The sequence below is a fragment of the Desarmillaria tabescens genome, assembly GCF_030435595.1.
Source record: "Desarmillaria tabescens strain CCBAS 213 chromosome Unknown EV420scaffold_6, whole genome shotgun sequence".
Classification (NCBI taxonomy): Eukaryota; Fungi; Basidiomycota; class Agaricomycetes; order Agaricales; family Physalacriaceae; genus Desarmillaria; species Desarmillaria tabescens.
In genome coordinates, this window is record NW_026848305.1 from 1,323,844 (window position 1) to 1,346,430 (window position 22,587).

At 48.6% G+C, this 22,587-nt stretch overlaps 12 protein-coding genes across 12 annotated transcripts; 6 read left to right on the forward strand and 6 right to left on the reverse strand.

Annotated features, from left to right (window-relative positions):
- Window positions 1-164: 164 nt before the first annotated feature.
- EV420DRAFT_1263578 (squalene epoxidase-domain-containing protein) lies at window positions 165-1,916 on the forward strand (the record flags this gene model as incomplete). Its single annotated transcript, XM_060467180.1, has 5 exons — window positions 165-908; window positions 964-1,348; window positions 1,394-1,484; window positions 1,534-1,708; window positions 1,761-1,916. 5 exons carry the CDS (start codon window positions 165-167, stop codon window positions 1,914-1,916), a joined length of 1,551 nt encoding a protein of 516 aa, XP_060335826.1.
- Window positions 1,917-2,184: 268 nt separating this feature from the next.
- Window positions 2,185-2,829, reverse strand: EV420DRAFT_1263255 (uncharacterized protein; the record flags this gene model as incomplete). Its single annotated transcript, XM_060467161.1, has 3 exons — window positions 2,185-2,346; window positions 2,396-2,665; window positions 2,716-2,829. 3 exons carry the CDS (start codon window positions 2,827-2,829, stop codon window positions 2,185-2,187), a joined length of 546 nt encoding a protein of 181 aa, XP_060335827.1.
- A 20-nt stretch (window positions 2,830-2,849) lies between these two features.
- Window positions 2,850-3,645, forward strand: EV420DRAFT_1517764 (cytidine deaminase-like protein). The gene is made up of 5 exons (XM_060472028.1): window positions 2,850-2,928; window positions 2,977-3,084; window positions 3,133-3,176; window positions 3,229-3,269; window positions 3,322-3,645. Exons 1-5 carry the CDS (start codon window positions 2,859-2,861, stop codon window positions 3,551-3,553), a joined length of 495 nt encoding a protein of 164 aa, XP_060335828.1. The 5' UTR covers window positions 2,850-2,858; the 3' UTR covers window positions 3,554-3,645.
- Window positions 3,631-4,832, reverse strand: EV420DRAFT_1627563 (Brix domain-containing protein; the record flags this gene model as incomplete). The annotated part of the gene is made up of 3 exons (XM_060476040.1): window positions 4,742-4,832; window positions 4,253-4,689; window positions 3,631-4,203 (listed from the first exon to the last, which is right to left on the reverse strand). The coding sequence occupies exons 2-3, from the start codon at window positions 4,676-4,678 to the stop codon at window positions 3,631-3,633; spliced, it is 999 nt and encodes a 332-aa protein (XP_060335829.1). The 5' UTR covers window positions 4,679-4,689; window positions 4,742-4,832.
- EV420DRAFT_1517772 (transmembrane GTPase fzo1) lies at window positions 4,833-8,016 on the forward strand. The gene is made up of 3 exons (XM_060472029.1): window positions 4,833-5,128; window positions 5,183-5,981; window positions 6,055-8,016. Exons 1-3 carry the CDS (start codon window positions 5,001-5,003, stop codon window positions 7,618-7,620), a joined length of 2,493 nt encoding a protein of 830 aa, XP_060335830.1. The 5' UTR covers window positions 4,833-5,000; the 3' UTR covers window positions 7,621-8,016.
- Window positions 8,017-8,704, forward strand: EV420DRAFT_1517773 (transcription initiation factor IIA, gamma subunit, helical domain-containing protein). The gene is made up of 4 exons (XM_060472030.1): window positions 8,017-8,084; window positions 8,148-8,235; window positions 8,287-8,346; window positions 8,401-8,704. Exons 1-4 carry the CDS (start codon window positions 8,047-8,049, stop codon window positions 8,554-8,556), a joined length of 342 nt encoding a protein of 113 aa, XP_060335831.1. The 5' UTR covers window positions 8,017-8,046; the 3' UTR covers window positions 8,557-8,704.
- A 358-nt stretch (window positions 8,705-9,062) lies between these two features.
- EV420DRAFT_1517779 (uncharacterized protein) lies at window positions 9,063-12,154 on the forward strand. Its single transcript, XM_060472031.1, has 9 exons — window positions 9,063-9,589; window positions 9,650-9,749; window positions 9,798-9,939; window positions 10,126-10,298; window positions 10,352-10,377; window positions 10,427-10,470; window positions 10,588-10,904; window positions 10,961-11,070; window positions 11,132-12,154. Exons 1-9 carry the CDS (start codon window positions 9,500-9,502, stop codon window positions 11,912-11,914), a joined length of 1,785 nt encoding a protein of 594 aa, XP_060335832.1. The 5' UTR covers window positions 9,063-9,499; the 3' UTR covers window positions 11,915-12,154.
- Window positions 12,155-12,253: 99 nt separating this feature from the next.
- Window positions 12,254-13,706, forward strand: EV420DRAFT_1618479 (Alpha/Beta hydrolase protein; the record flags this gene model as incomplete). The annotated part of the gene is made up of 6 exons (XM_060475343.1): window positions 12,254-12,369; window positions 12,427-12,500; window positions 12,550-13,110; window positions 13,163-13,215; window positions 13,271-13,304; window positions 13,354-13,706. 6 exons carry the CDS (start codon window positions 12,254-12,256, stop codon window positions 13,704-13,706), a joined length of 1,191 nt encoding a protein of 396 aa, XP_060335833.1.
- A 791-nt stretch (window positions 13,707-14,497) lies between these two features.
- Window positions 14,498-14,734, reverse strand: EV420DRAFT_1263644 (cytochrome c oxidase copper chaperone; the record flags this gene model as incomplete). Its single annotated transcript, XM_060467185.1, has 2 exons — window positions 14,498-14,633; window positions 14,685-14,734. Coding segments are annotated over 2 exons (186 nt in total), but the record flags the coding sequence as incomplete, so codon positions are not given.
- A 125-nt stretch (window positions 14,735-14,859) lies between these two features.
- Window positions 14,860-16,351, reverse strand: EV420DRAFT_1627567 (UAA transporter; the record flags this gene model as incomplete). The annotated part of the gene is made up of 7 exons (XM_060476041.1): window positions 14,860-15,132; window positions 15,179-15,613; window positions 15,660-15,724; window positions 15,776-16,000; window positions 16,069-16,115; window positions 16,170-16,201; window positions 16,247-16,351. 7 exons carry the CDS (start codon window positions 16,349-16,351, stop codon window positions 14,950-14,952), a joined length of 1,092 nt encoding a protein of 363 aa, XP_060335835.1. The 3' UTR covers window positions 14,860-14,949.
- A 2,075-nt stretch (window positions 16,352-18,426) lies between these two features.
- On the reverse strand, window positions 18,427-20,651 carry EV420DRAFT_1263115 (FAD/NAD-P-binding domain-containing protein; the record flags this gene model as incomplete). The annotated part of the gene is made up of 11 exons (XM_060467155.1): window positions 18,427-18,580; window positions 18,631-18,712; window positions 18,761-18,916; window positions 18,966-19,067; window positions 19,143-19,206; window positions 19,259-19,435; window positions 19,487-19,576; window positions 19,632-20,012; window positions 20,065-20,263; window positions 20,315-20,444; window positions 20,501-20,651. 11 exons carry the CDS (start codon window positions 20,649-20,651, stop codon window positions 18,427-18,429), a joined length of 1,686 nt encoding a protein of 561 aa, XP_060335836.1.
- A 378-nt stretch (window positions 20,652-21,029) lies between these two features.
- Window positions 21,030-21,671, reverse strand: EV420DRAFT_1638258 (uncharacterized protein; the record flags this gene model as incomplete). The annotated part of the gene is made up of 3 exons (XM_060476812.1): window positions 21,030-21,311; window positions 21,362-21,521; window positions 21,568-21,671. The coding sequence occupies 3 exons, from the start codon at window positions 21,669-21,671 to the stop codon at window positions 21,030-21,032; spliced, it is 546 nt and encodes a 181-aa protein (XP_060335837.1).
- Window positions 21,672-22,587: the final 916 nt, after the last annotated feature.

Consider the following 22,587-nt stretch of genomic DNA (forward strand, 5'->3'; position numbering starts at 1 on the left):
TGGGCATATAATCCAGAAGAAGGCCTGGATGTGCTCCGGTACCATCGAGTCTGTGGGCGCGGGAATTGCCGCAGGCCCCTTTGATTTTATTTGAGTGGGCCCACTTGGCGAAGTACTTAACATGAATTAATATTCACCAACGACGACCTTCATCCAATCCCGCCATGTGGAAAACTCACTACGACGTTATCATTGTCGGCGCCGGCGTCGTTGGCTGCACTCTCGCCCATGCTCTGTCCACCATTCCACGCGAAAAGCCCCTTCGTATCGCCTTGCTTGAACGCTCCCTGGCAGAACCCGACCGGATTGTTGGTGAACTGCTGCAACCTGGAGGCGTCGACTGCATGAAAAACCTTGGATTGGAGGCTTGCTTTGACGGTATTGATGCTGTCCCCGTAAAGGGCTACTGTGTCGTCGACAAAGGCAAGCCCGTCCACATCCCATATCCAGATGGCCACGAGGGACGCTCTTTCCACCATGGAAAGTTCATCATGAAACTTCGGGAGGCTGCAAAGAAGGCAGAGGGTGTCGAAGTTATCGAGGCGACCGTCACAGACTTGATTGAGGCCAACTTCAACAAGCAAGTCATTGGTGTACGTGCGACGAGGAAGGACGGGCTGACGACGGGAGGTGAAGCAGACAAGGAATCCTTCTTTGCTGACCTCGTCGTCATTGCCGATGGATGCTTCTCCAATTTTAGGGGTGCTGTAATGGGTGACAGGCTCTGTAAGCCTGTAACGAAGAGCCATTTTGTTGGGCTCGTGCTCGAGGATGCTGTATTGCCGATACCCAACCATGGTACCGTTGTGCTCGTGAAGGATTACGGTCCAGTACTACTATACCGCATTGGCGAACGCGACACTCGCCTGCTTGTTGACGTCAAGGCCCCCATACCCGCCGACCTTGAGGTGTGTCTCCATGTCCTTTCCTTGGGCCTTATTCTCAGTCACTCGCCTTTCCTAGTCCCATATAACAAAAAACATCCTTCCTCAGTTACCCTCATTTGTCCAAAACTCTGTCCGCGACGCGTTGAAGAAGGACCGCCTTCGTCGTATGCCGAATTCCTTCCTCCCTTCAGTTATACAAGGCAGTTCTATGCCTGTTGCCAAGGAGGGCGTGTTTCTCGTGGGCGACGCGTGGAACATGCGCCATCCTCTGACTGGTGGAGGAATGACAGTAGCGTTCAATGACGTTGTCATTCTTCGGGATTTGTTAACGCGTGTTAAGAAGCTGGATGATTGGAGAGCCGTACGTACGGTATTGCGCAAGTGGCATTGGCAGCGAAAGCCGGTCGCATCGACAGTCAATATTTTGAGTGTAGCATTATACGACCTTTTCGGTGCTGAAGGTATGCTCTAATTCTCGTTTTTGGCATCATGCTGATTAGTTTCAGACGAGGAACTTGAGGTTCTTCGTACGGGTTGTTTCAAGTACTTTGAACGAGGCGGTGAATGTATAAGGGGGCCCGTCTCCCTCTTATCTGCGTAAGCTATCATCGATGCAGACAGTCTACTAGTTCTAACTTGCTATTAGCATCTGCCCTTCACCCGTATTACTATTTAATCACTTCTTCTCGGTCGCCTTGTACTCGATTTGGGTCATGTTCACACATCCCCGGACTATCCAGAGCCGAGCTGATGAAAAACTGAAGGCTATTGCCCGGCAATTTGACGAATACCCAATGTTATTTTTCAAAAGTCTTCGGGTGGTGCGTAGACTTTTGAACTGCTCATGTAATATTATTTAACCAGTCCCTACAGTTCTGGACAGCGTGCGTAGTGTTTGGACCACTACTGTGGTCAGAAATCCGATGGTGGTCGCCTGATGATGTCAAGGCTCGACGGAGAGCCCAGATGGTTGGATTCGGGATTCCTTTGCTTGTCGTTGCAGCCTCGATGATAGCATTGCAGTCATGAATGGATGCGCGGGTCTCGCTTGTAGAATAGAGAGACCAGGAGATTATACCATCTGCCTACTGTTTACTATTGGATCTTTATTACTACATAATTAGCAGCACTTCTCGGATATGAGGCTTCGAGCACGGGAGGTATGAGGCCAAAATATACAACTTAAGATCTCACATGCAACGGGGCAAGGGAAATCATAGAGTATAGAGGGAGATGCTGCTGTTCGATGAATGCTTGTGCCTCGGCTGTCGTTAAAAATCAATTGTACGTACACTACTTATAGAGTCAAATTGTATTCGTATTCTCCGCCCGAGCTCTGGGCAATCCACAGCACGACACCTGCGAGCATCATCGCAACATTCTGGGACACATTGGCGTATCCATAGTAAGAGAATTGTTGAGGGTAGTCTCCGAGAACATATTTGAGAATGAGGATGCACTACGGAGTCTGAGATGAAGGACGACGAAGGAATAAAGTGAGCACTCACCACACTCCCTGCCAAACCACCAGCCATGAAAGCAAACCCGATGAACAAGAACAACCGAGCTCTCCAAACAGCTCCCGAGTCTCCGAATCCCTGGTCGCCCTTGATACGGTCTTTGTCGATGACGTTGACGATGAGGAAGCCCAACAGCGACGAGATACCTGGAAGCCAGTCCAGGAATGTTACGTGCACTGGAGGGTCCCCACCCCAGGACGGCTTTGCATGGGCAGAGAGTATGGCTGCATCAAGAAAAGTCCATTGGGCAAGAGCGAACTGCGGTGAAGTTGTAGACCAGGCAAAAGCAGCGAGCGACAAATACCTACCAGTGCTCCTGCGATGTATACGCCTACTGTACGACGGTGCTTTCCCAAGGTAAATTCTGGGAAAGGATTGAGGCAGACGCGACGGGGGTCATAGTCGGCACGAGGAAGAGACATGGTAATAGACAAGGTTGCTTTCTCCCACGATGACTACTACGCGCATCTGGGCGCTTTCCGTCGACGACCGTCAAGCTCTTATCAAGGCTGCCTTTGAGGGTATCATTACTTCCCTTGCTCGGGATAGCTTTCTTATCCGTATCCTAGCAAAGGAGCATTCGTACAGTCCTTACTCAAAGTTCCCTGTCGGTGCCGCTTTAATGGCTGCAGACGGCTCCATCATCAAGGGTGCTAATATCGAGAATGCATCCTATGGTGCGTCTGCTATATCGCCGTCGTCGTCGGGTCTAATCCATGTTACAGGCGGGACTATCTGTGCTGAGCGAACGGCCATTGTCAAAGCGGTCGTTCGTACTAATCTCCTCTTTCGCATATACCCTTTTGTTCAGTGCTCAACAGAGTGAAGGCGTCAAGTCATTCATTGCACTCGCCGTCACGACGTAACTTGTCTTCATACGACTATCTCGTCCGTATTCTAAGCCTACGCTTTAGCAATGTACCGGCCACAATCTCGCCCTGCGGTATGTGTCGTCAGGTCATTCGTGAATTCTGCGCCCTCGATATGCCTGTGCTCCTGGTACCTGGAGATTATCCTAAATCACCAGACGACAAGACAGACGAAGGAAAGTCTGGTATGACTGAGGGTGGTGTGCGGGAGACGAGTATTGGCGAATTGCTTCCTGATAGTTTTGGGCCGGAGCATTTAGAACTTCCTAGGAAGTGACCAGATCAGCCGCTCAAATGTTTCCATTATAACGACCGCTACCAACATGCCAACATGCTATCTAGAAGGAAAATACATCATGAAGACGTTTTACTCCGTTTACCAGGCCGCTCCTCGTCGTCCTTCAGCCCCTTCATCTTCCGTGTCTGCAGCTTGTTCAAGTCCTGGGTACCAACATGGACCCTTCCACGCAAGTCACCCATCTCATCAACCTCCATGTTCTTGCGCTTCTTGCCCAGTCCTTGTTCGACTTCCTTCTTTTTCAGCTTGGGCCTCTTCAAAGCCTGCTTCAACATTTCTGCGTCCGCAGCTTCGTGTCTCCGCAGAACCATGTCCAGTGACGGGCCCATTGGTATAAGCTCGACCCGTGGTATCCGTGTCCCTGATGAAAGTAGTTTGATGGTGTACGTCCGTAAGTGAACTTTTGGCAAGGGAGTAGGGATATCCGATGTGGTATTGAGAGTAGGAGGTGTTGGTGCAAGAGAGACACTGATGACATGTTCAATACCCGGAAGACATATTTCGTCGATCTCTTCTCCGTTGAAAAAACACATGAGCATGGATTTTAGCTGTATGAAGCGCGGGTGGGTGTCGAAAAGCTCAGAGGCAAAATGCATCAATGGCTTATGTCCTGGCGTTGATTTTGGAGTCTTGAAAATGGTCAGAATGGCGACTATGAGATGGGCAAGGTAGACGTACCTTGAAGTCTGCCATCCCAGTGAATCCTTCCACACCAACCTCGAGCATATCCAGTACTCGACCATCGTACATGCGTACAAATATCAAACTGTTCGGCCTTTTCTTGTTACTCTGGCCAACCAGGAATAATGAGGCATCATTTTTGCTCGCCCAAAACTCAAGAGATGAGGTCGAGGTCGACGAGGAGGTATTGTCGAAAGGATGAATGTCGTTTTTCTTCGAGAAAGAAATTGCTGCCGGTCGTTTTAGGGCCATCTGGAATGTTTTAGCGAGGGATAAAATCAGCAGAATTCCTTGACGCACCAGGTCCTTCATTACACCATTGAGCACCTCGCCAGTATGTGTTCCCTTTACAAATATTGCTGTCCGTACATCCTCCACTTCCTTGGGACATACGGGCATCCAGGGCACGTTTCGACCGTGCATTTTTGGGTTTTCTGCGTATAGGTCGTCAGTATCGCTCTCCCAAGGTTTAGTAACGACTCTCACACTGTACGGAGCATGATCGGCAGAAAATAAACGCAAGCGTGATGGATGTCACAGTGACAGCTTGGATTCTGCTCGGCCCGAACATTCTCACGCCACATTAGTCAGCGGAAGATATGTCTTGCATCCAACCGGCACCATCAAATTTGTCTGCTCAGTCACCGTCAATACTTTGCGGAACATCGTAGCCGCCAGTTGCAGCTTGCTGGAAATCTGGCATTCCAAAGTCGATTTTCAACGCAAATTTTGTGCTCACATCGTAATGGCACAGTCCTATTTTCCCCGGGTATCGTCACCTGTGCAAGAAGCCGCATCGTTTGCCAGTTTTTCAGGCGAGAAGCATTCAAAGGTGGAAGATGTCCAGGAGGCATATATCGAGCACAAGGGCCGGTGAGTACAGGTCTGCTGTCTTTTTTTGCCTGTGTTGACCGACCTGGGTCGTAGTCTCGTCAAGGCGATTGACGAAACCAAGTCCATTCTCGGCGATATCCGTACTTTCAACAAGGAGGAATGGGTAGTTCGTTACCCCCAGTTACGCGAGCAGGACGCTACACCTCCTTCAGTGAGCTCCGGACGATCCCTTCGCCGTTCGCTGTCGTTCGCCGATGACCCCACGACCGAGACCGACGTTGTCCTCTCAGGTGCCAGACAGGGTATGACCCGGTCAATTACCCTTGCATCTATTGCGGACGCTGCAGACGAAGAAGGGACGTGTGCGGAAGAGAAGCAGGACGGACCAGAACGCCTTCTGCCCCAGTCCGAATTCCAAGTCCTGCGACTCGACCTCAAGCTTGGCGCACACGGTTCCTCTACATCGGCTGCTTCTCTCGTCTCCCAGCTCGAAAAGGCGTCCATCGCCAATCTGCTAGACGATCGCATTACCTCTTCCCTGAGCCATATCGACAAGCTCCGTCTCCGTGTTGAGGACACTTCATCAAAGGTCCTCGTCACTGGTGACCTTAATGCTGGAAAATCAACATTCGTGAACGCTCTCCTCCGTCGCGAGGTCATGCCTGTTGATCAGCAGCCATGTACAACCGCGTTCTGCGAGGTACATGATGCAGCCGAGAACAAGGGTGTAGAAGAAGTCCACATTCTCATTGACGGCATAACGTACAATATCCAAGACGAATCGACCTTTACTCGTGCCAAAATATCTGACCTCGAGGATGTTGTTGGAGAGAACGAGAGCTCCGAGAAGGTGCTCAAGCTATACCTTGCCGACACACGGGCTACCATCCGAGTCATTACTTAACAACGGCGTCGTTGACATCTCCCTCATTGATGCTCCTGGTCTCAACCGTGACAGTTTGAAGACAACCGCCCTGTTCGCGCGCCAGGAGGAAATTGATGTGGTAGTCTTTGTCGTTTCTGCCGAGAACCATTTCACCTTGTCAGCGAAGGAATTCTTATGGAATGCCAGTAACGAGAAGGCATACCTCTTTATCGTTGTCAACAAGTACGACCAGATCAAGAACAAGGAAAAGTGTCGTCGGATGGTCCTCGATCAAATCAAACAGCTCAGCCCTCGCACCTATGAGGATGCTGAGGATCTCGTTCATTTCGTCGACTCTGCTGCTGCTTTGCAACCTTTCACGGCTAGCCCATCTTTCGACGACCTGGAGTCATCATTGAGGTCCTTCGTTCTGGTCAAACGCTCAAAATCCAAACTCAATCCCGCATCGACTTATCTCGTCAATCTCCTTTCTGACATTGATCTTCTCGCTGGTGCCAATGCCCTCGTTGCAGATTCTGAGTTACAGCGATCACGGGAGGACTTGGCGCAAGCTAAGCCGGTTTTGGAGAAGATGCAGAGCAGCAGGGATGCGCTGGAGGAGAGTTTGGAGGCCGTTGAGGAACAGGGCGCTACCCAATCTTCAAACAAGACCAAGTCTGTATTGGGTGATGCACTGGAGCGTGTCGGCCAGGGACGTCTCGGCGTGGAAAATGGCTCCGTCTCCATGCCATCGTACCCTGGTCTCTTGGGTATTTGGAGTTACGCCCGCGAGGTTAAGAGCGCCTTACTTGCCAGCATCGATGCAGCGGTCAGATTGGCTGAGGATGAGGTCCGAGTTATCACGAGCCAGTCCGTTGACAAAATCAAGGACCTTGCTGAAGAACATTTGCCAGCGGGTGTTGAACGAAACAAGAGAGTGTTCATGCCCGAGGCCATGTTCAGCACTGTCCGACGAGCTGGAAAAGGCGCAAAGCATCGCCGCGCTAGTACTGTCGTTGCAGGCGGTGTCAACGGTTTGGGAATCGGTCTCGCTCAACGCCCCGACATGCTTGAGACCTCTTTCCTAGATCTTTTCGATGTTCACCATCAATTCTGGCTGCACTTTGGAGATGGGAAGATCGAAGACGACTCGGCTGCGCCAACAGCTTTGGGGCTTATGAGCGTTGGTGTGGGTGCCCTTACTATGGTCGGCGGTCAGGCCATTGGTGCACGCGGATTGATAGAAGGTATCATCCGAGTTACGGATGTCTTTGGAAATGAGACTGCCAGGAAGTGGGCTGCGCCTGTACTCGGTGCAGTCACGCTCGGTCTGACAGCGTATGTCGTCATGGAGCTGCCAAACTCCATTCCCAAGACAGTGGGCAGGCGAGTGAAGGCTTCTGTGACCCGAGCCGATGGGGAGGAAGAAGATACGTTCATTGAGATCCAAGCAGGCAGGATTAGTAGGGAAGCCAGGAAGGTTCTGAGACTGGCATCGTGGGATCTCCGAGGAAGGTTCACGGGTGCCATGGAGGAGAGAGTGAAAGAGGTGAAGGTTGCTGAGGAGATGGAAAAGAAGGCTTCAAGAGCCAAGGAGTGGTTCAGTGATGTGTCCAAGAGGACGGCTGATGTTCGAGTACTTGCTGGGCTTGGCAGGGATGATTAGTCCTTGTCAAGTTTATCTCAGCGGCTCGTAGTGCGAAAATATAGTGAGGCAGTAGTGCCTCGCTAACCCCCCTCGTTCTTAAATAATGATTTGTACTTAGACCTCATGCCTTCCATGCCCTTTGTTATACTTATTTTACGACATTCGTTTGGATTTACCATATCTAACATACGAATTTTCTATGAAATAACGATGTATTCTGTTGAACCCAGGATGAAAATTAACGGATCATACGATGGTATATACAATCAATGTTATCTACGGTGACATTAAGAAGCTTGGCCTTGATCTCCGTCCTTTCTCGAAGAGAATGACTTTTTCGATCATAGTACATACGACTCGGAGCGAAGTTGCCATAAACGGTAACTTTCCCACGGATCGTGATTCATCATCGTCGGTCCGGATGTTGCTTTCTTCTCTACCATAATGGCGACTGCCTACTACGAGTTCTACCGTGGCTCTTCGTATGTTCGGTTTTGCTCTTTTGCCTGCGGGTAAGCGCGACATGTGCTCACCGTGTCTCGAAGCATCGGAATGGCACTAACAGATTCGCTGGACGAGCTGATTACGAGTGGAGCAATCACACCTCAGCTGGCCATGAAGGTGTTGCAACAAGTTGGGAGACTATTTCTCTTCAAAGACTCTCCACTCACCTCACTTTCTCAGTTCGACAAGTCCCTTGCAGATACGATGGTGAAGCAGGTTAGAGTCAAGACAAATCTGAAGGTGCGCACGGTTTTGCCACTCGACTGCGGATGTGATACAACCAAATCGTGCTAGGGCCACCTGCATACGTACCGTCTGTGCGACGACGTATGGACATTCATCGTGAAGGAGCCATCATTTAAAATGGACAACAATGAGTATGTTCGGGCGCCGAGGATAAAGATCATTGCCTGTAAGAACGGGGAGGCGATAGAAGCCGGGAGGAAGTAATTCCAGTTGTCGGTCGGTGCTGGCCTCCTCTTTCTTCATCATTTTATCCGTGTCATACTATATTATACACTACGCCCGCCACTCATTTTGGCTTACTTTGGAATGACATATCAGCGTACTACAAAGAGAATGACGATAAAAAGAAAGAACGCTGAGTGATGCATTAAATTTGCGAGCAACTGCATAGACACGCAGATGTTTGTCGGCCTCAGTTTGACTGTACCCTGTATGCTTGTTAGACGTTACGGTCAGTATAAGAAAGTAGTACTACAGAGGAACTCGTTTCTGTTCGCTTAAAGTCAGATTACGATATCTACCTGTCAGTGCAGGACAAATCCTGTTCTACGCACTGGCATAACAGGACGGTCGGGTTTCTCGGTCCACCAGATGACCTGTTTCAAGCCAAAGATGCACCAAAATTCAAAGTCTTTTTCACAAGTCGTGATGTAAGTCAACGTGCTGTTGTAAACATACTTCAAGGAAGAACTTACCTAAAAAACTGCAAGGTTGTGAATCCCCGAAAGGCATATAATCCTTCCTGCAATCAATTTGAAATTCTGGTTTTACGTCGCCACGTGACGATGCCACGTTCTCAGCTTGCTAACTTTCTTGAATTCGCTGAAGTATTCCCAGATGACATTCGGTGTGGACCTCGATCTTTGCTCTCACTACAACGAAAAAAATTGATGAGCAGTAAACCGAAAATCTACTCTGTTATAATGGATTTTCCGTATTTTTCTTGCGGTTACTCTTCCGCTGTGGCTTAAGGCACTGCACCCGAATCTGATCCTTACAGATCCTTACCAGCTTACCCTGACTATTGCCGCGCTCTCCGAAATCAAGAGAAAGAGGCAGTGTTGAGTCGTCACCATCACCAACCCGCATCCATCTATCCTTGGGAGGTCTCCTTGTAGACGGGCCACTTCTCTTCTCTTACTGCCCCATGCTACCACTCTTTCTTTTCTGGACGCTGGTCGCTCATTCTCTTCTGCTAGCCGCTGCCCAAGATTTCACTCCTTCGTCTTCCTGGCGAGTAAGCAATCTTCGCGAACCCCATTTTGCGCAATCTTTAGCTGATTCTTCTCTTTCTCAGAGTTCGAATGTAACCACGTCCGAAAGTGACCGTATAAGCATTGCAAGTGCCGCCCTGGACAAGACGGTCGGCCTTCTCCAGAGTGATGGCTCATTCAATGGTTGGTACAATCTCTCTACCCTCCCGCATTTTTGACGTTTGTACTTAGATTCTGCTTATGGTACACCCGGGACGTTTTACGCTGAAATGGCCGAGTTCGACAGAGTAACAAATCAAACAAAATACAAAGACGTGTTGAAGAAATACTTTCCGCTCATTGAGAAAACCCGTACGAACTATTTGGACGAATTGTACGTCTCCTTCACTACTCCGTGATTATTACTGACTTTTTATATCGTAATGAAGTGTCAGTCTCTGTTTTATATTGGCGATCAGCTGCTTATCTTTCTCCCCCTCACCAATTAGCTGAACTATGGACTGTGAGTCGTTGCCTCTCGTTCATTTTCACCGGATGATATATGTCAAACGGTTTACAGCGCCTATGGTTATGCAGCTGCCCGTGCCTATGCAATCTACCAAGACGACACATTCTTGGACTACGCCGTGACCTCTTGGACCTCCGCAAGACTATACACCCTCTCCGACAGTGATATTTCGTCCAAAACCACTGCCGGAAAATCATTCAATGTACAGCCTACGTGCCAAGGCAGTGAGTATCACAGGCCCAGCCTTCGTCTAAACGGTTCTAACATTATTTTGTAGTCAGCATGGCTGGAGGCACTTTTTGGGTAGACTTTGCTTGCTTACTCATTCTTATTACATCTCATTTTGTGTTAGGAAACTGACTCCGATAATCCAAGCATCGTTGGGTTAGCCACGGGGTAAGCACTCCTGATGGCTAGCAATTTCCGGAATCTGACCCTTTGATGTTTAGCTCATTCCTAGTGTAGGCTCTGATTTTTTAATATGTCCTTTCCTCTTATCTGTCGTCCAACCAGTGTATCTGCTCTGCTGGCCGAGGCGACTGGCAATGAGACCTATCTGAACGCTGCCACCGAATCTGCTACCTTTATCCATTCACACCTCTATAATGTACAGAACGTGGTCCAGGATTCCATTTCGGCCAGACAGAATGACTCATGCGCGGTTGGTTCAGGGACAAATCCCTATAATTCCGGGTTGTTCATCGAGGGCCTAGCTATACTAGCTTCGATCAGTGGAAACGCTACCACGCAAACTTTACTTCGTGAGACTGTAGCAGCGGCGGTGGCTAATGATGCATGGCAAGGCAATGATGGCGTCATTGCTAACGGGGGTAGGTGCTAAACTTGAAGTGCTTACCCCTCATAGAAACTGACCATTTTTACACAGGTTCCAAGAGTGGCGACCTCCTTATGATGCGTGGCCTGGGCACGTTATATTGGCGGAACACCACGTATTCTGATATGCGAAACTATGTGAAGGAATACATCGGTGTGCAGGTATGTTTCTTGGTGTATGTCTATCTTGAATATTCATTTACGTATCTCACAATCTCACCAGTATAATGCTGTCCTTGAACAAGCGACATCAAACGGAACCAATGTATACGGTGCTTCATGGATTGGACCGCCAAGCTCTGTCTTCTCGAGTGACAACCAAACTATAGCCCTGAGCGTTCTCATCAACGGGATGCTGCTCAAAGACCAAGAACCCCCTTCGTCAAACAGCTCAGAGTCGGAGTCTGGTTCGAGCTCTGGTTCGGGTTCGGAAAATTCAGGATCGTCTTCCAGTTCCGCAGGCGCCATAGCAGGAGGTGTTATTGGAGGTATTGCCCTCCTCGTCATTATCGGTGTCGTCATGTTCTTCCTTCGCCGGCGGCGACAACGCGAGAAAAGGCGGATGTCCGTCTTACTGGACGATGACTTCGCTCCATCACCATTATCACCCCCTGCACCTACGCCGTTCATGATGGCGCCTCTGACCACTACTCACTCGAGCTCTGACAGACAGTCATCTTCCCCAATGACCAGTCAGAGATCCGAAAAGATACCAGCAGGAGGACATAATCGTATTGGGCAGTCATCTTCTAGCATGGGGGAGAAAGCTGCTCTTCTGCATGCTCAGTCAACGGTGAGCCTGCAAGAAGGTGGCTCGTCGGTGCCTCAGTTAGCAACGGCTGAACCCGCACCCGCACCTGCCGGGTCTTCGAATGAGGAACCGCAAAGGGTTAACTTGCCCACGGAGGAATTGGTCAGACTGCTGAATGAGAGGTTGCAAGCAGGGGGTCATTGGGATGAGGATGAACTGCCGCCAGAATATCATCCTGAAGTTCGGCCATCATGACGGACATGATTGATTTATTTGAGGGATCCTTTTTTGTCGGTATCTTCTTGTTGAGACTTATACCTCCACAACTAAATTATGTGGTGGTTGGCACCTGTATATTATTATTACTTGTACCGGCTGTACCCAAGCTATACCTTACATTTTTTTGTGTAGCAATTACATACAATGTTCATTCTTTATATCCCGGTCCGTCTATGCCTGGGAAAAACTGACATGGACGCGACAGGCATGTGATCGAATAGTTTGTTTCTCAACATCAACGTTCCGACAAGCTTCTCAGCGTTGACTTGACGTTTGCTAAATTCTGCTAAATTCTAAGAACTTCACGACGCAGAAATGGACGACCTATTAACGAATCCCTTTCTAAAGAAAGCTCGGACTGTATTTGCGGTCCTCGGCGGTGTTTACGTAGTCGCAGTGGGTCTACTAACGATACCGTACTTCCAAGGCCAGTCAGTATTAACTTCATTTGACGCTGCAGCATATACATCGTTCTGACTCTGTTTCAGTACAATATATCTGAATGCTGTTCGCATTCCCTGGTTTGCTGATTTTGACGCCCCCGAGAAATACGGTCTTTCTCGTGCGTGATGGTTGCTTATACAAACTGACCGTATCTAACCTGGTCTTAGCAAATAAAACATACAATTTCAAGATCCAAACCTCCGACAACGAAACTCTTGGTTCATGGTTTGTTCTCTCGGACAGACAGTATCAAACCATTCCATTCCCACCTCAATCACCCGAGCTGCTCATCTCCGATGCTGTAAGAGCTTCACCTACCATTCTCTTCCTGCATGGCAACGCCGGTACCCGTGCTTTCAATGCACGCGTGCAACATTACCAGGCCTATTCTTCTCGCCTTCATGCCAATGTCCTGGCCATTGACTATCGTGGATTTGCCGAAAGCTCCGGAACACCTAGTGAGGATGGCTTGGTCCGCGACGCCAGAGCTGCGTGGGAGTGGCTGATCAGCCAGGGTGCCAAAGGCGAGGACATCCTCATCGTTGGTCACAGTCTAGGCACCGGCGTAGGCGCGCGCTTAGCCGCAGAACTCTCAGATGAAGGCGTCAATTACCGAGGGGTCGTCCTCATGAGCCCCTTTTCGAGCATTGAAGAGGTTTTGAAGACCTATAATGTATTTGGAGCTGTACCCTTGATGAAGCCTATTTCCATGATACCCTATGCTGCCAGTAAGTCATTAAATCGGCTCTCTCAGCATGTTCTCATGACACTCCCATCCAGATATCGTTACATGGGCATTGATACATAAATTCGACACCTTTAGCATCGTTCCTGTATGTGTTCCAACTGTCCACTGCAACTGAATCTATCATTCACATCTACTTGCAGAGAATAAAGGGCGAAGTAACTATCGCTCATGCTGGTCAGTGTAATTGCCGTTTCACTTGCTGTGTCTTACACCCTTTTTGTAGAGAATGACTGGGATATACCGTATACCCACTCAGAAACACTCTTCAACGCCTTCCTTGAACCCCACCTACCGACTGTCAAACTGCCCACAAATCCTGCGGCTCTGTCAAAAGATGACTGGGCTTCCTTCACCTCGCAAGTAAGCGCTAGAAAGGAACGGCGTGAAGAGCTGGTCTCCCATACCAAGCTTGCCAATTTTGGAACTGTAGAAGAATTTACCGATGGCAACAGAGACGTCATGCTCGTGAAGATGTTCGCGGGCGGTCATGATCTGATTGGCGTGCAGGAAGGACTGCAGGATATCATCGGAACCAAGTATGGTTTCATTCGGGAGCGGAAATTGATTTTAGACTAGAAGAGACTTATGGACGGTCGCAATGTCGGATGATGTTAGGTTGAATGTTATATGATCTATAGTAGAGCACGCTGTTTAAAGATTGGGAAGAACATCGTTTTTATGCCGCTCATGTGTCATTGATATTATCGCTGGTACTCACAGATCTCATACTTAAACAACAGACCAATCCCTCCGGACGTCGAAGCCTTCGTACGTCTCTTTATGATTGTTCCATAATACTTTAATATAACTCCCACTTCCTGCAGAAAGTAACGAAAGGAAATGATCGCTATAACACAATGAGAGTATCGGTGCTTTATTGTGACGGACCACAGACGTGTGTGCGCGCGCGAGGACCAACAGGGTTCGTGAATCGTTGGAAGCTGTCCCGCTCCGTCCAAGTCAGTGATTTTTATGGAACTTTGTATTGCCGTCGAGGATTTTGGGTGATTACAGACAGTAACCGCTCGCTTGATCTAAGCGGGGCAGTAAACGAGATTTGAAAGACCCGAATAACCTGTCTGGCTCGGAGTAACGGGGGAGTCTTCTGTTGTACTTGTGCAGATATAATTGCTGTGTCTTATTCTTAAGGGATAGAGGCGAGCATAAAATGAAACTGTAGAAATATAAGTTCAGTCTCTTTTAAACAAGCAGAAGGAGCTCACAACAGAAGAAGGAACGCCGTCGGTGTGCTGAATTCTTGCAGAGGCAGCAGAGCATTGAGGCGCATCACACATCACGTCGTTCCTTAGTGAGAGAGGTGCATTAGGGTGTATTATCATATAGATATCAATGGCGGCAGCAGCAGATCAGACTTTGAATCCCAGTCCCCGCATACACGCTATATGACTTGCAACGAGCTCCTTGCACTTTTCGTCGGCTTCTACGCCAGCATGGAGGAAGCAGTCATCACGAGCTGACTTTGTCTGTGGGCAAGCGCAGCACCTTGAGGGAGACCGTAAGCACTGTACAAGTAATTATTATAACTCGACACACGGTTTCAAGCCTTGCGGATTCAGCGGATTCGTTTTAGGATCCGTTGGGTCGAATTTTGCTGGTGTTGGAGCAGGCGTCAGCGTCCAGAGCCAGGATACCTTAGAAATAATATGTTACTGCTCCCTGGAAAACGATAAAGGGTCTACCTTTTCTAACATGACGAACGGGCGTGAAGGTAGGAAGCAAGAAGCTGAGTAATGTATAAATCTGCGATCGGAAAATACCGCTCCCGGCAATCAAATAATACACCGATATGACGTCTATTTTATTCTGTCTTTTTCTTTTCTACTCTAGCACCCGCGCTGTATAGCATGCTACCCAGGAATACCATGGACGCACCAACACCAAGCTGCAGATTCCACCCATTCCCAAACCACCATACACTGAAGCATAAACTAATCGCCTTTCTTGTCGTTAGCACCAAATTCGTTGACACAGACGATACTCGCTGTAGTTGACTCAGCTAAGGACTTGACGTGACAGATAAAACTTACCGATGTCAACCGGTTCACCCCCGAAACACATATAAGCTGCGTAACAAGGTTCCCTGCCAAGATTAACCATGGCATGCCAGCTGCCGATGTTCTAGTTGGTTCCGAAAGACTTGCCAAGCCCTGCTTAACATCCTGAACTAGGAAAAGGAAGATGGGAAGTGAGAGACAATGCTTTTGTCTTCCATCAGTATAGAAGGGAGCGGAATGACAGAAATGTACCGTATAAAACACTCCCTCTTTCCAGCAAGGGCCATATCGTTGATAGGTCTTCTCTTGGAGCATCCCGAGAAATCCAGTACACAACAAGGACAAAATCAACATCACAATTCCTATGGAATATTGCCGGATATCAGAATTTGATTGCGAAGGTGCGCTCGATGGTGGACGGGAAAAGGTTGCAATCGTAACTCCAACGGAGACCATGATGACCGAAAACTGAAAAGCTCGGGTAACGAAAAACTGAGAAGTAGGAAAGACTTACAACCTGCACGAGACTGTACCTCCTCTTCAGGAAGAAGAGTCCAAATAGCATAGAGACCGGTAGGCCTGTAGGAGATTCAAAACACGTTATAAGTAAACAAAATTCATCATATTTACCTGCTGAACGAAAAATCATCAAGACGGTAAGAGGCACCTTGAAAGCAAAGGCCCAGTTATTTAATAGCGACCCCGTAGATAAAACAAGCACTTGGGTAGCCCAGTTCTTGAGTGGTACTTGTCGTGGCTTAAGTCGCGGTATCCATGTATCCGGTGAGCAAGTAATGAACGACGGAAGTGATTGCAGAGAAATGAACATCATTTGGGAAAAAGTGAGTGCCGAACCTGCGGTAAAAGAAGCAGCGTTGGCTCACGTCCGAGAAACAGCGAGGCAGAATGGGTCTAAGATTCACCAATTCGTGGATTGAGCAGGAGGAGATTTTCATAGAGCCAGACGTTCCTAGAAGAATGCTGCGTCACGAGCGTATCCTGACGAGATCGCGGCTGAACATACGAGCAGCAACCTCCAAATACCAACGAAAGTATCTGAAAATATACATCAGTTAGATGATAAACACGAAGGAAAATCACTTGTACTGAGGCGTAGTCAAATAAACTGGGTGATGCCTGTGCTAGTGAGACACCTGGGTCGGACGACACAGCATCAGCGCCAGGCGTAGAAGACGTTTCCTTCATCTAATAAATAGCTGGAGGAGGCTGACACGACGCCAGATAACGTGGGAGGATGAAGACACGTCGAATGAAGGAGAATGTGGAAGACAACCGGTCCGGGATGTCGGTCCGGCAAAAGGAAAGCCGATCGCTTGCCCGATCAGGGTAAACTAGAACCACCATGTAGGTCACTTTCATACTGGAGCTTTCTGGGGGCAAACTTGGGCGGTTTCACTGCTTGTTGGTGCTACTACGTGACGTGATCTAATGACGGTCAGGAACCTCGTTCGAGGCCTGAAGCATGTGGTTCTGTGACAAGGTTTATCCACCCTGTGTATCAACAAGGATGCGGCATTTCTGTACGTCTTTAAATCAATCCTTATCTTCATCTGTGGACCTCCCTATGGTATTAGGACTACACTCGGCGGTTAACAGTTATTTCCGGTAGCAAGTATGATATTATTGCTTTGCCGAAGTGCAGGCTCCGCCCCGCCCTTTCTCCCTATTCTGTATCAAAGTTACGAACTTTCTTCTTGGCCCTGTCTGCTGTGTGCAAAGACCCCGAGAGACACTAGAGCTCTCTATGATACATTAAAAAGTTACCTGATGCAATTACAAAAATGTTGTAAGGATTCTTTGGTATCATTTATGAACACTAGTATGAACATGATATTCAATCTTTTACAGCAGTCTAATTGGTCACTGAGGTTTGCCGAGACTCCACGAATCGGCGAAAGTCACTTTTGACTGGGTCTTAATTTGCCAACGAGGACAAGAGCTTTGTTTAAAAATACTATATCACGAGATGACTGAGTTTTACCCATTTATCGCCTTGAGGATCCTTCTGAAGCTAAAGAAGGATAGCTTCTTCCGCTATCTGGTAAGTAACATCCCTGCCTATCCTATTTCTTTTTGTTCAAGGTTTCGGAAACAAACTCCAGAAATGCAGGCATTTCCGACTAGGGTATCACCCGGGCAGGACAGAAGTCAATATAAGTTTCGGTCAGGCTCGCTTCTCATTTTCTTTCCGGTCTCTTGGCGCAGCCTTATTCTTTCTCACCTGAGGCCGAGTCCCCTGTGCGAGCGAGCACGCGATGCACCGGCATCGGTGGCATCCTCGTAATTCTTCCAGGCTTGCGCCGGTACCACCCTCGACCACTGCATTGCTGCGGAACGGACCACCGTTCGCTTCGCCTCGGGACTTGGGAATAACTTTAAACTCCAATCTCCTCTTAGAGCGATACGCGGCACGAGCATCGCTGCTATGCGTTGATGTGTACTGACACAGGTAGAGACCATCAGACTCATACCGCCGACTCGCAGACGCCGCGTCGGGGGACGTTGAAACTCTGCTGCCGCACACAGAAATCATACGGTGAAACTAGTGTCAAGAGGGTGAGCACATATTTGAACCTTCTCCCCTTCAAAGAAGAACTCAGTGGGCGCTGGGTGTGAGAACGAGAAGCAAGATGAAGATTAGATACAGGGTCTTATTCTCTCACCAGGCTTCTAAGGAAGTTGAAGAAATTACTACCTTGGTACCTTCTCTATTCATCAGTCGGAATAATCTTATACAATGAATCTCATTCATATGCATGAATACTCATGTTCGTACCTCGTGTGGCATGATACTCTTCCCGTCTCGTTCTTGTAAACTGAAACAGCCCACCTACCTCTAGAACCAACTCAAACTGATTCAGAATCAAGGCAAAGAATATCTTCAGTACCTTGTTGATCCCAGAATCATTCCAGGCAAACAAGAACGGAAAAACAGAGGTGGTCACGGTATTTCTGATCGGCGCCAATCTTTTTCCCATCCGTGGTCCTCGCCCATCTCGCTTATATCCCTTGTTGTCCCGACACAAACGCGAATTACAGGACCTTACTGACCCACTCGTTTCCGTTCCGCGCTACATCTTCATTGCACAATGGAGCCATGGAATTGGGTCTTGTTCAATTCTTTCAAGTTCGTATACCTCACTCTCGGCCTCAGTGGGCACATAGTGAAATGATACATGCATACATCCATTTGCTTTGCACGAGGCACTAAGAAGATAAGGGGTATTAGGAAATCACCGCATATTATGGCCCCTTCGAATCTACCAGAACTCGTCCTCCAAAACGGAAGCGTCCCACACATCAGCTTTGGTCCACTCATCCGCAGGTAACTTCTCAAACTGAGTGAAATTCTCCCTCGTGATATAATCTTTTTCCCATTCCTGGTTAGCATAGTAAGAAAAGACCTCCCAGTTCCTGGCATCTCTTCATCAATACACGACTGTGCAGGAAACGAGGGAACGTACTGCACGGGCCAAGGGGAGACGAGTCTACCGCCGTGTTCAAGGGACTCGTTGTTGAGCCACGCCACATATTGGCGAGCAATAGCTATGGGTGATAGTCAAACGGAGGTCCAACGTAATGTGTAAGACTGACCTTCCGAGGGCCCAGTTCCAAACAGCCCGCGGAAATGTGTGTATCTTGTACTGTTGTATTGCCTCCAAAGCTCAGCCTCATTGGGAATCCGTGCGGTTCCTTCCCACACTTTAGCTAGCGCGTAAGACTGGTATTGACCGATAGTCCACGGGCGTACTTAAGACCGGAAATAAGTGGCACATCATTACGAGTGTGAAAAACATACCATTAGTGAACGCAAGCGTCGGGTCGGGGATGTAATGCCCAGTCCAGTGAACATTCCGCAGAGGATTACCGTTGAATACATCGGACGGAGGGCCAGACGGGGCTTGGAATTTGTTGCCAAGAGTGCTGCACGAGAATTCATCATCAGCCAAGGACGAGACGAGACTTTGGACTAGACCTACTCGTTGAGAATCGCCCGAAAGGAACGCGTTAGACCTCTTGTACCCTGTTGCAAGGATAATCTGACCATCATTCAGCATTCTTGAGATTATCCAAGGGAAAGTGCGACCGTACCTCATCAATATCTTTCAAGACACTTCCATTCACAAGAGTGATTTTTCCAGAGTTTATGCCGTTATCGAACGAAGGCAGTGCACTGAATGAAGCTATCTCGGGAATGAATTCAGTCTCTGGAGGGAATCGGCGGAAGGAACGGCGCTGGAAGGGGTGTAGGCTGTCCCAGACGTATTTCTATTTCAAGGATCAGCGAATTCGCGGAGTATAACGGATCGACATGTGAACCTTTGAGCTAGCGTAGACCTTATTAGCATATGGTATGATGTCACGAGCTATTTCCGAGCCAGAGGTGCCAACGCCAACGACCAGAACATTCTGCACGGCAGACAATCATTAGCTGCCTGATAATCTTTCATGACTGCGCGCATACCTTTCCAGTGTATCGCTGCGGTGTGCGATAGACCCTCGAATGATAGACACTAAACCTCGACGGATCATCAACGGCTCTCACTTTGCTCCACTCAATCAAGCCATCAATGTCGGGTACATGAGGTTGGTCATAGGGTCCTGCAGCAACAACGACAGCGTCGAATTCCTCCGTCCACCAAGTAGCTTTAATCCGTTGCGATTCTTTAAGCTTTTTGAGATGCCTCAGGGTGAGCGTCCACGCTGAACTGCCAGGTTTCTTTGTGAGTCTTTCGACACGTGTTGAGTAAGCTGTTACTGCCTCGTTGTCGTTAACGTTGAGCTTGTGAAGGGAGGCATAGGCGCGAACGTGCGCTTGGATTGTATGAGCAGGGATCACCCAAGGCTAAACAGGCATTATTAAGGTATTGTACGCCAGAATAAAGTGGTAAACATACATGGTCAGGCAAATAAGGCACATCGGGAAGCTCAGTGATGACTGCGGGTGAGTTTGTGGATAGCGAATCCCAAATCGGGCGCGGGAGCCAATGCTCTCTCCACCTCTCACCCAAACTCAAGCCGTCATCGCCTTCTTGGTAGTACTGAGTCGCGGGGAGCTGGTCAGGAACCCACTTTTGCTTTCCCAAGGGTTCGTCTCTGCACGCGATATGAGAACTTCAATACCGGATGATATTACACCCAGCTTACGGGTAGGACTCTCGAACAGGGATCTCTTCAGAATAGAACCAGTTCCCACCCGGGCCGGGGGCGCGGTCGAAGAGACGAACTGTAAAGTTATGTTCCAATAAGGCAGCGGCGGCTTGGAGCCCAGCAGGACCTTGCAATCGCGAAGTCAGCAAACATGCGATATATCGAAGATGAGATTATCCTGACCTGCTCCGATAACCGCGACACGTTTAATGGTATGGTTGAATTGCGTCCATTCGTGGGTTTGGTCATGAGATTCGAGCTTTTGGAAGGTGACCTGCTGGGCCAAAGCACTAGATAGAAACAGTAACGTGTAATGTAGTTTGGAGGAGACCATGGCTACACGGAAGAGATTAGGAAGTGGCGCCGATAATAAGTATGTTCTACGGGTGTGAACGAGATCGCGCCATCATGGAGTCGAATTTCGCGAGTCGACCCTTTTTGTCACTCTGAGATAGACAAGTTCGCAATCTATCAGGTTTTGCACTGAAGAGCACGGAATCACAGCTTACCAAGAAGAAAGTAATACAGGCCGAGACCAGATAGTAATAACAAAGCGTTCCGTCGGTACATTGAAAGCGCAGCCATAAATAGTGAGTGACGAATTTCTTTTGACGTGTAAAATACGTCTGAAGAGCCACCACCACCTTGGTGTACTCAGTGCTCCGTAACGCAGGTCTTTCACAATATCAATGAGGCTTTATGCCAAGCGATTTCAAACGTTTCTCTCCTTCCTAGCTTCGACTGCTACTTTCTCCAGATACGCGTTGATCCAAGGGATAGCAAGACCTGCCATCAGAAGGACTGGTCCCATGAAAACAAGAGTGGGTAAGACAGAAGCCGGGAGTAAACCAAAGTACAGGCGCTCCAAGACGATACTGAACGGCACGGGACTAGGCTGCTTTGTTCGTCCTGGAGTGAAGACGCCGGCATCGACGAAGCGAATGTGTGCTCGAGCGGGCTCATCGACGACGTCAATAAAAACGTTGGTCGGGTACTGCATGCAAGTCAGAATGAGTATCTGGTAGAGATAATTATGCCACGAACGTATGCCGCCCACGAGACACGTAACGTATAGGCCGTCCGTTCCTTGCTCGATAGGTCCAGGTTGATCCAGAGTTGAGAGGTATTGTCCGTTAGAGGCGTTCCCAGAGGCACCGGTAAGATTTTCCATTGCTTTTCGCTTCCGTTGGCGCTCAGCGTTGGCCTGGATGGACGTTGAATATCCTAATCTGGATTGAGTGCTTGCTCACCATTCGTTCCATACTGCTCGTTGGTCTGAAGAGGCATAGAAATTGACAATCTCAGTATTTGCAGCCACGACCGTGAAGAGAAGGAGGAAACAAAGTTTCAGCATGGACGGAATATGTGACAAGCTATTACAGATGACACTACAACAAACAAAATTTATTGCCTAGGCTTGCCCGATCACGAGCTAATCACATCAAGTACCTCTGCCATCGAAAACATGACAGCCTCAGTAGACCAGTCGCCATCAGTAGAGCAGTAGGCAAACAGCTGTAGTATAATTTCCGGAAATTTCAGGTTCTTATCCGGGCCGCGGGGGAGACCCATTTTTTGCGTGCACTCCGAGCTTCCGTCAAATCGTCTCAGTTCGAAACTGCTGTTCACATAGTAGTAGAATATCACTCGCAGGATCCCCTCGACAATGAGACCAGCTTCAGCCTGCGGGATGGCATAGTCTTCAACAAATCGATAGAAAACAATGCAGAATATTTCCTCTAAACGTTTTCTAAGAGCCGTGCGCAGACCCTTTTCGAGTATCAGCGCATTATCATTTGCATAAAATTCGTTACAGTAGAATCTCAGTGTTGAGAGTATTCTGGAATGGGGAGAAGAAGTGATCAGTGTCGAGTGATTCATGACGAACTCTAAAACAAGGCACACTGTGACGTTGGATGCTTGGAGGAAAATTAGGTCCGTGCGAAGTAGCAATAGTAGATAAGAATGTCGTTTCTCCGTATCTACGAGGGCGGCGAACTATGGAGACAAGAGACTGTTCATGATACCGCTGCCGTGGCGTGATATTATCGACAAACATCACACCGGAAGTCGTAACCAGCTGATTGAAATTAGTGAAAGGTCGAAGGAACAGCTTCAAAGCAAGTACTGAGAAAGGCGACTGTAACACACCGTTCCGGGAGGGTTGGCCTCCTTCATCATGACAGAATTCCCGAACAGTATACGCTCGCCCTATTTCGTACTGTCTACGCGTTTGAAGGGAGCTGTGCCCAACTCTGAAGCAGCAAGAC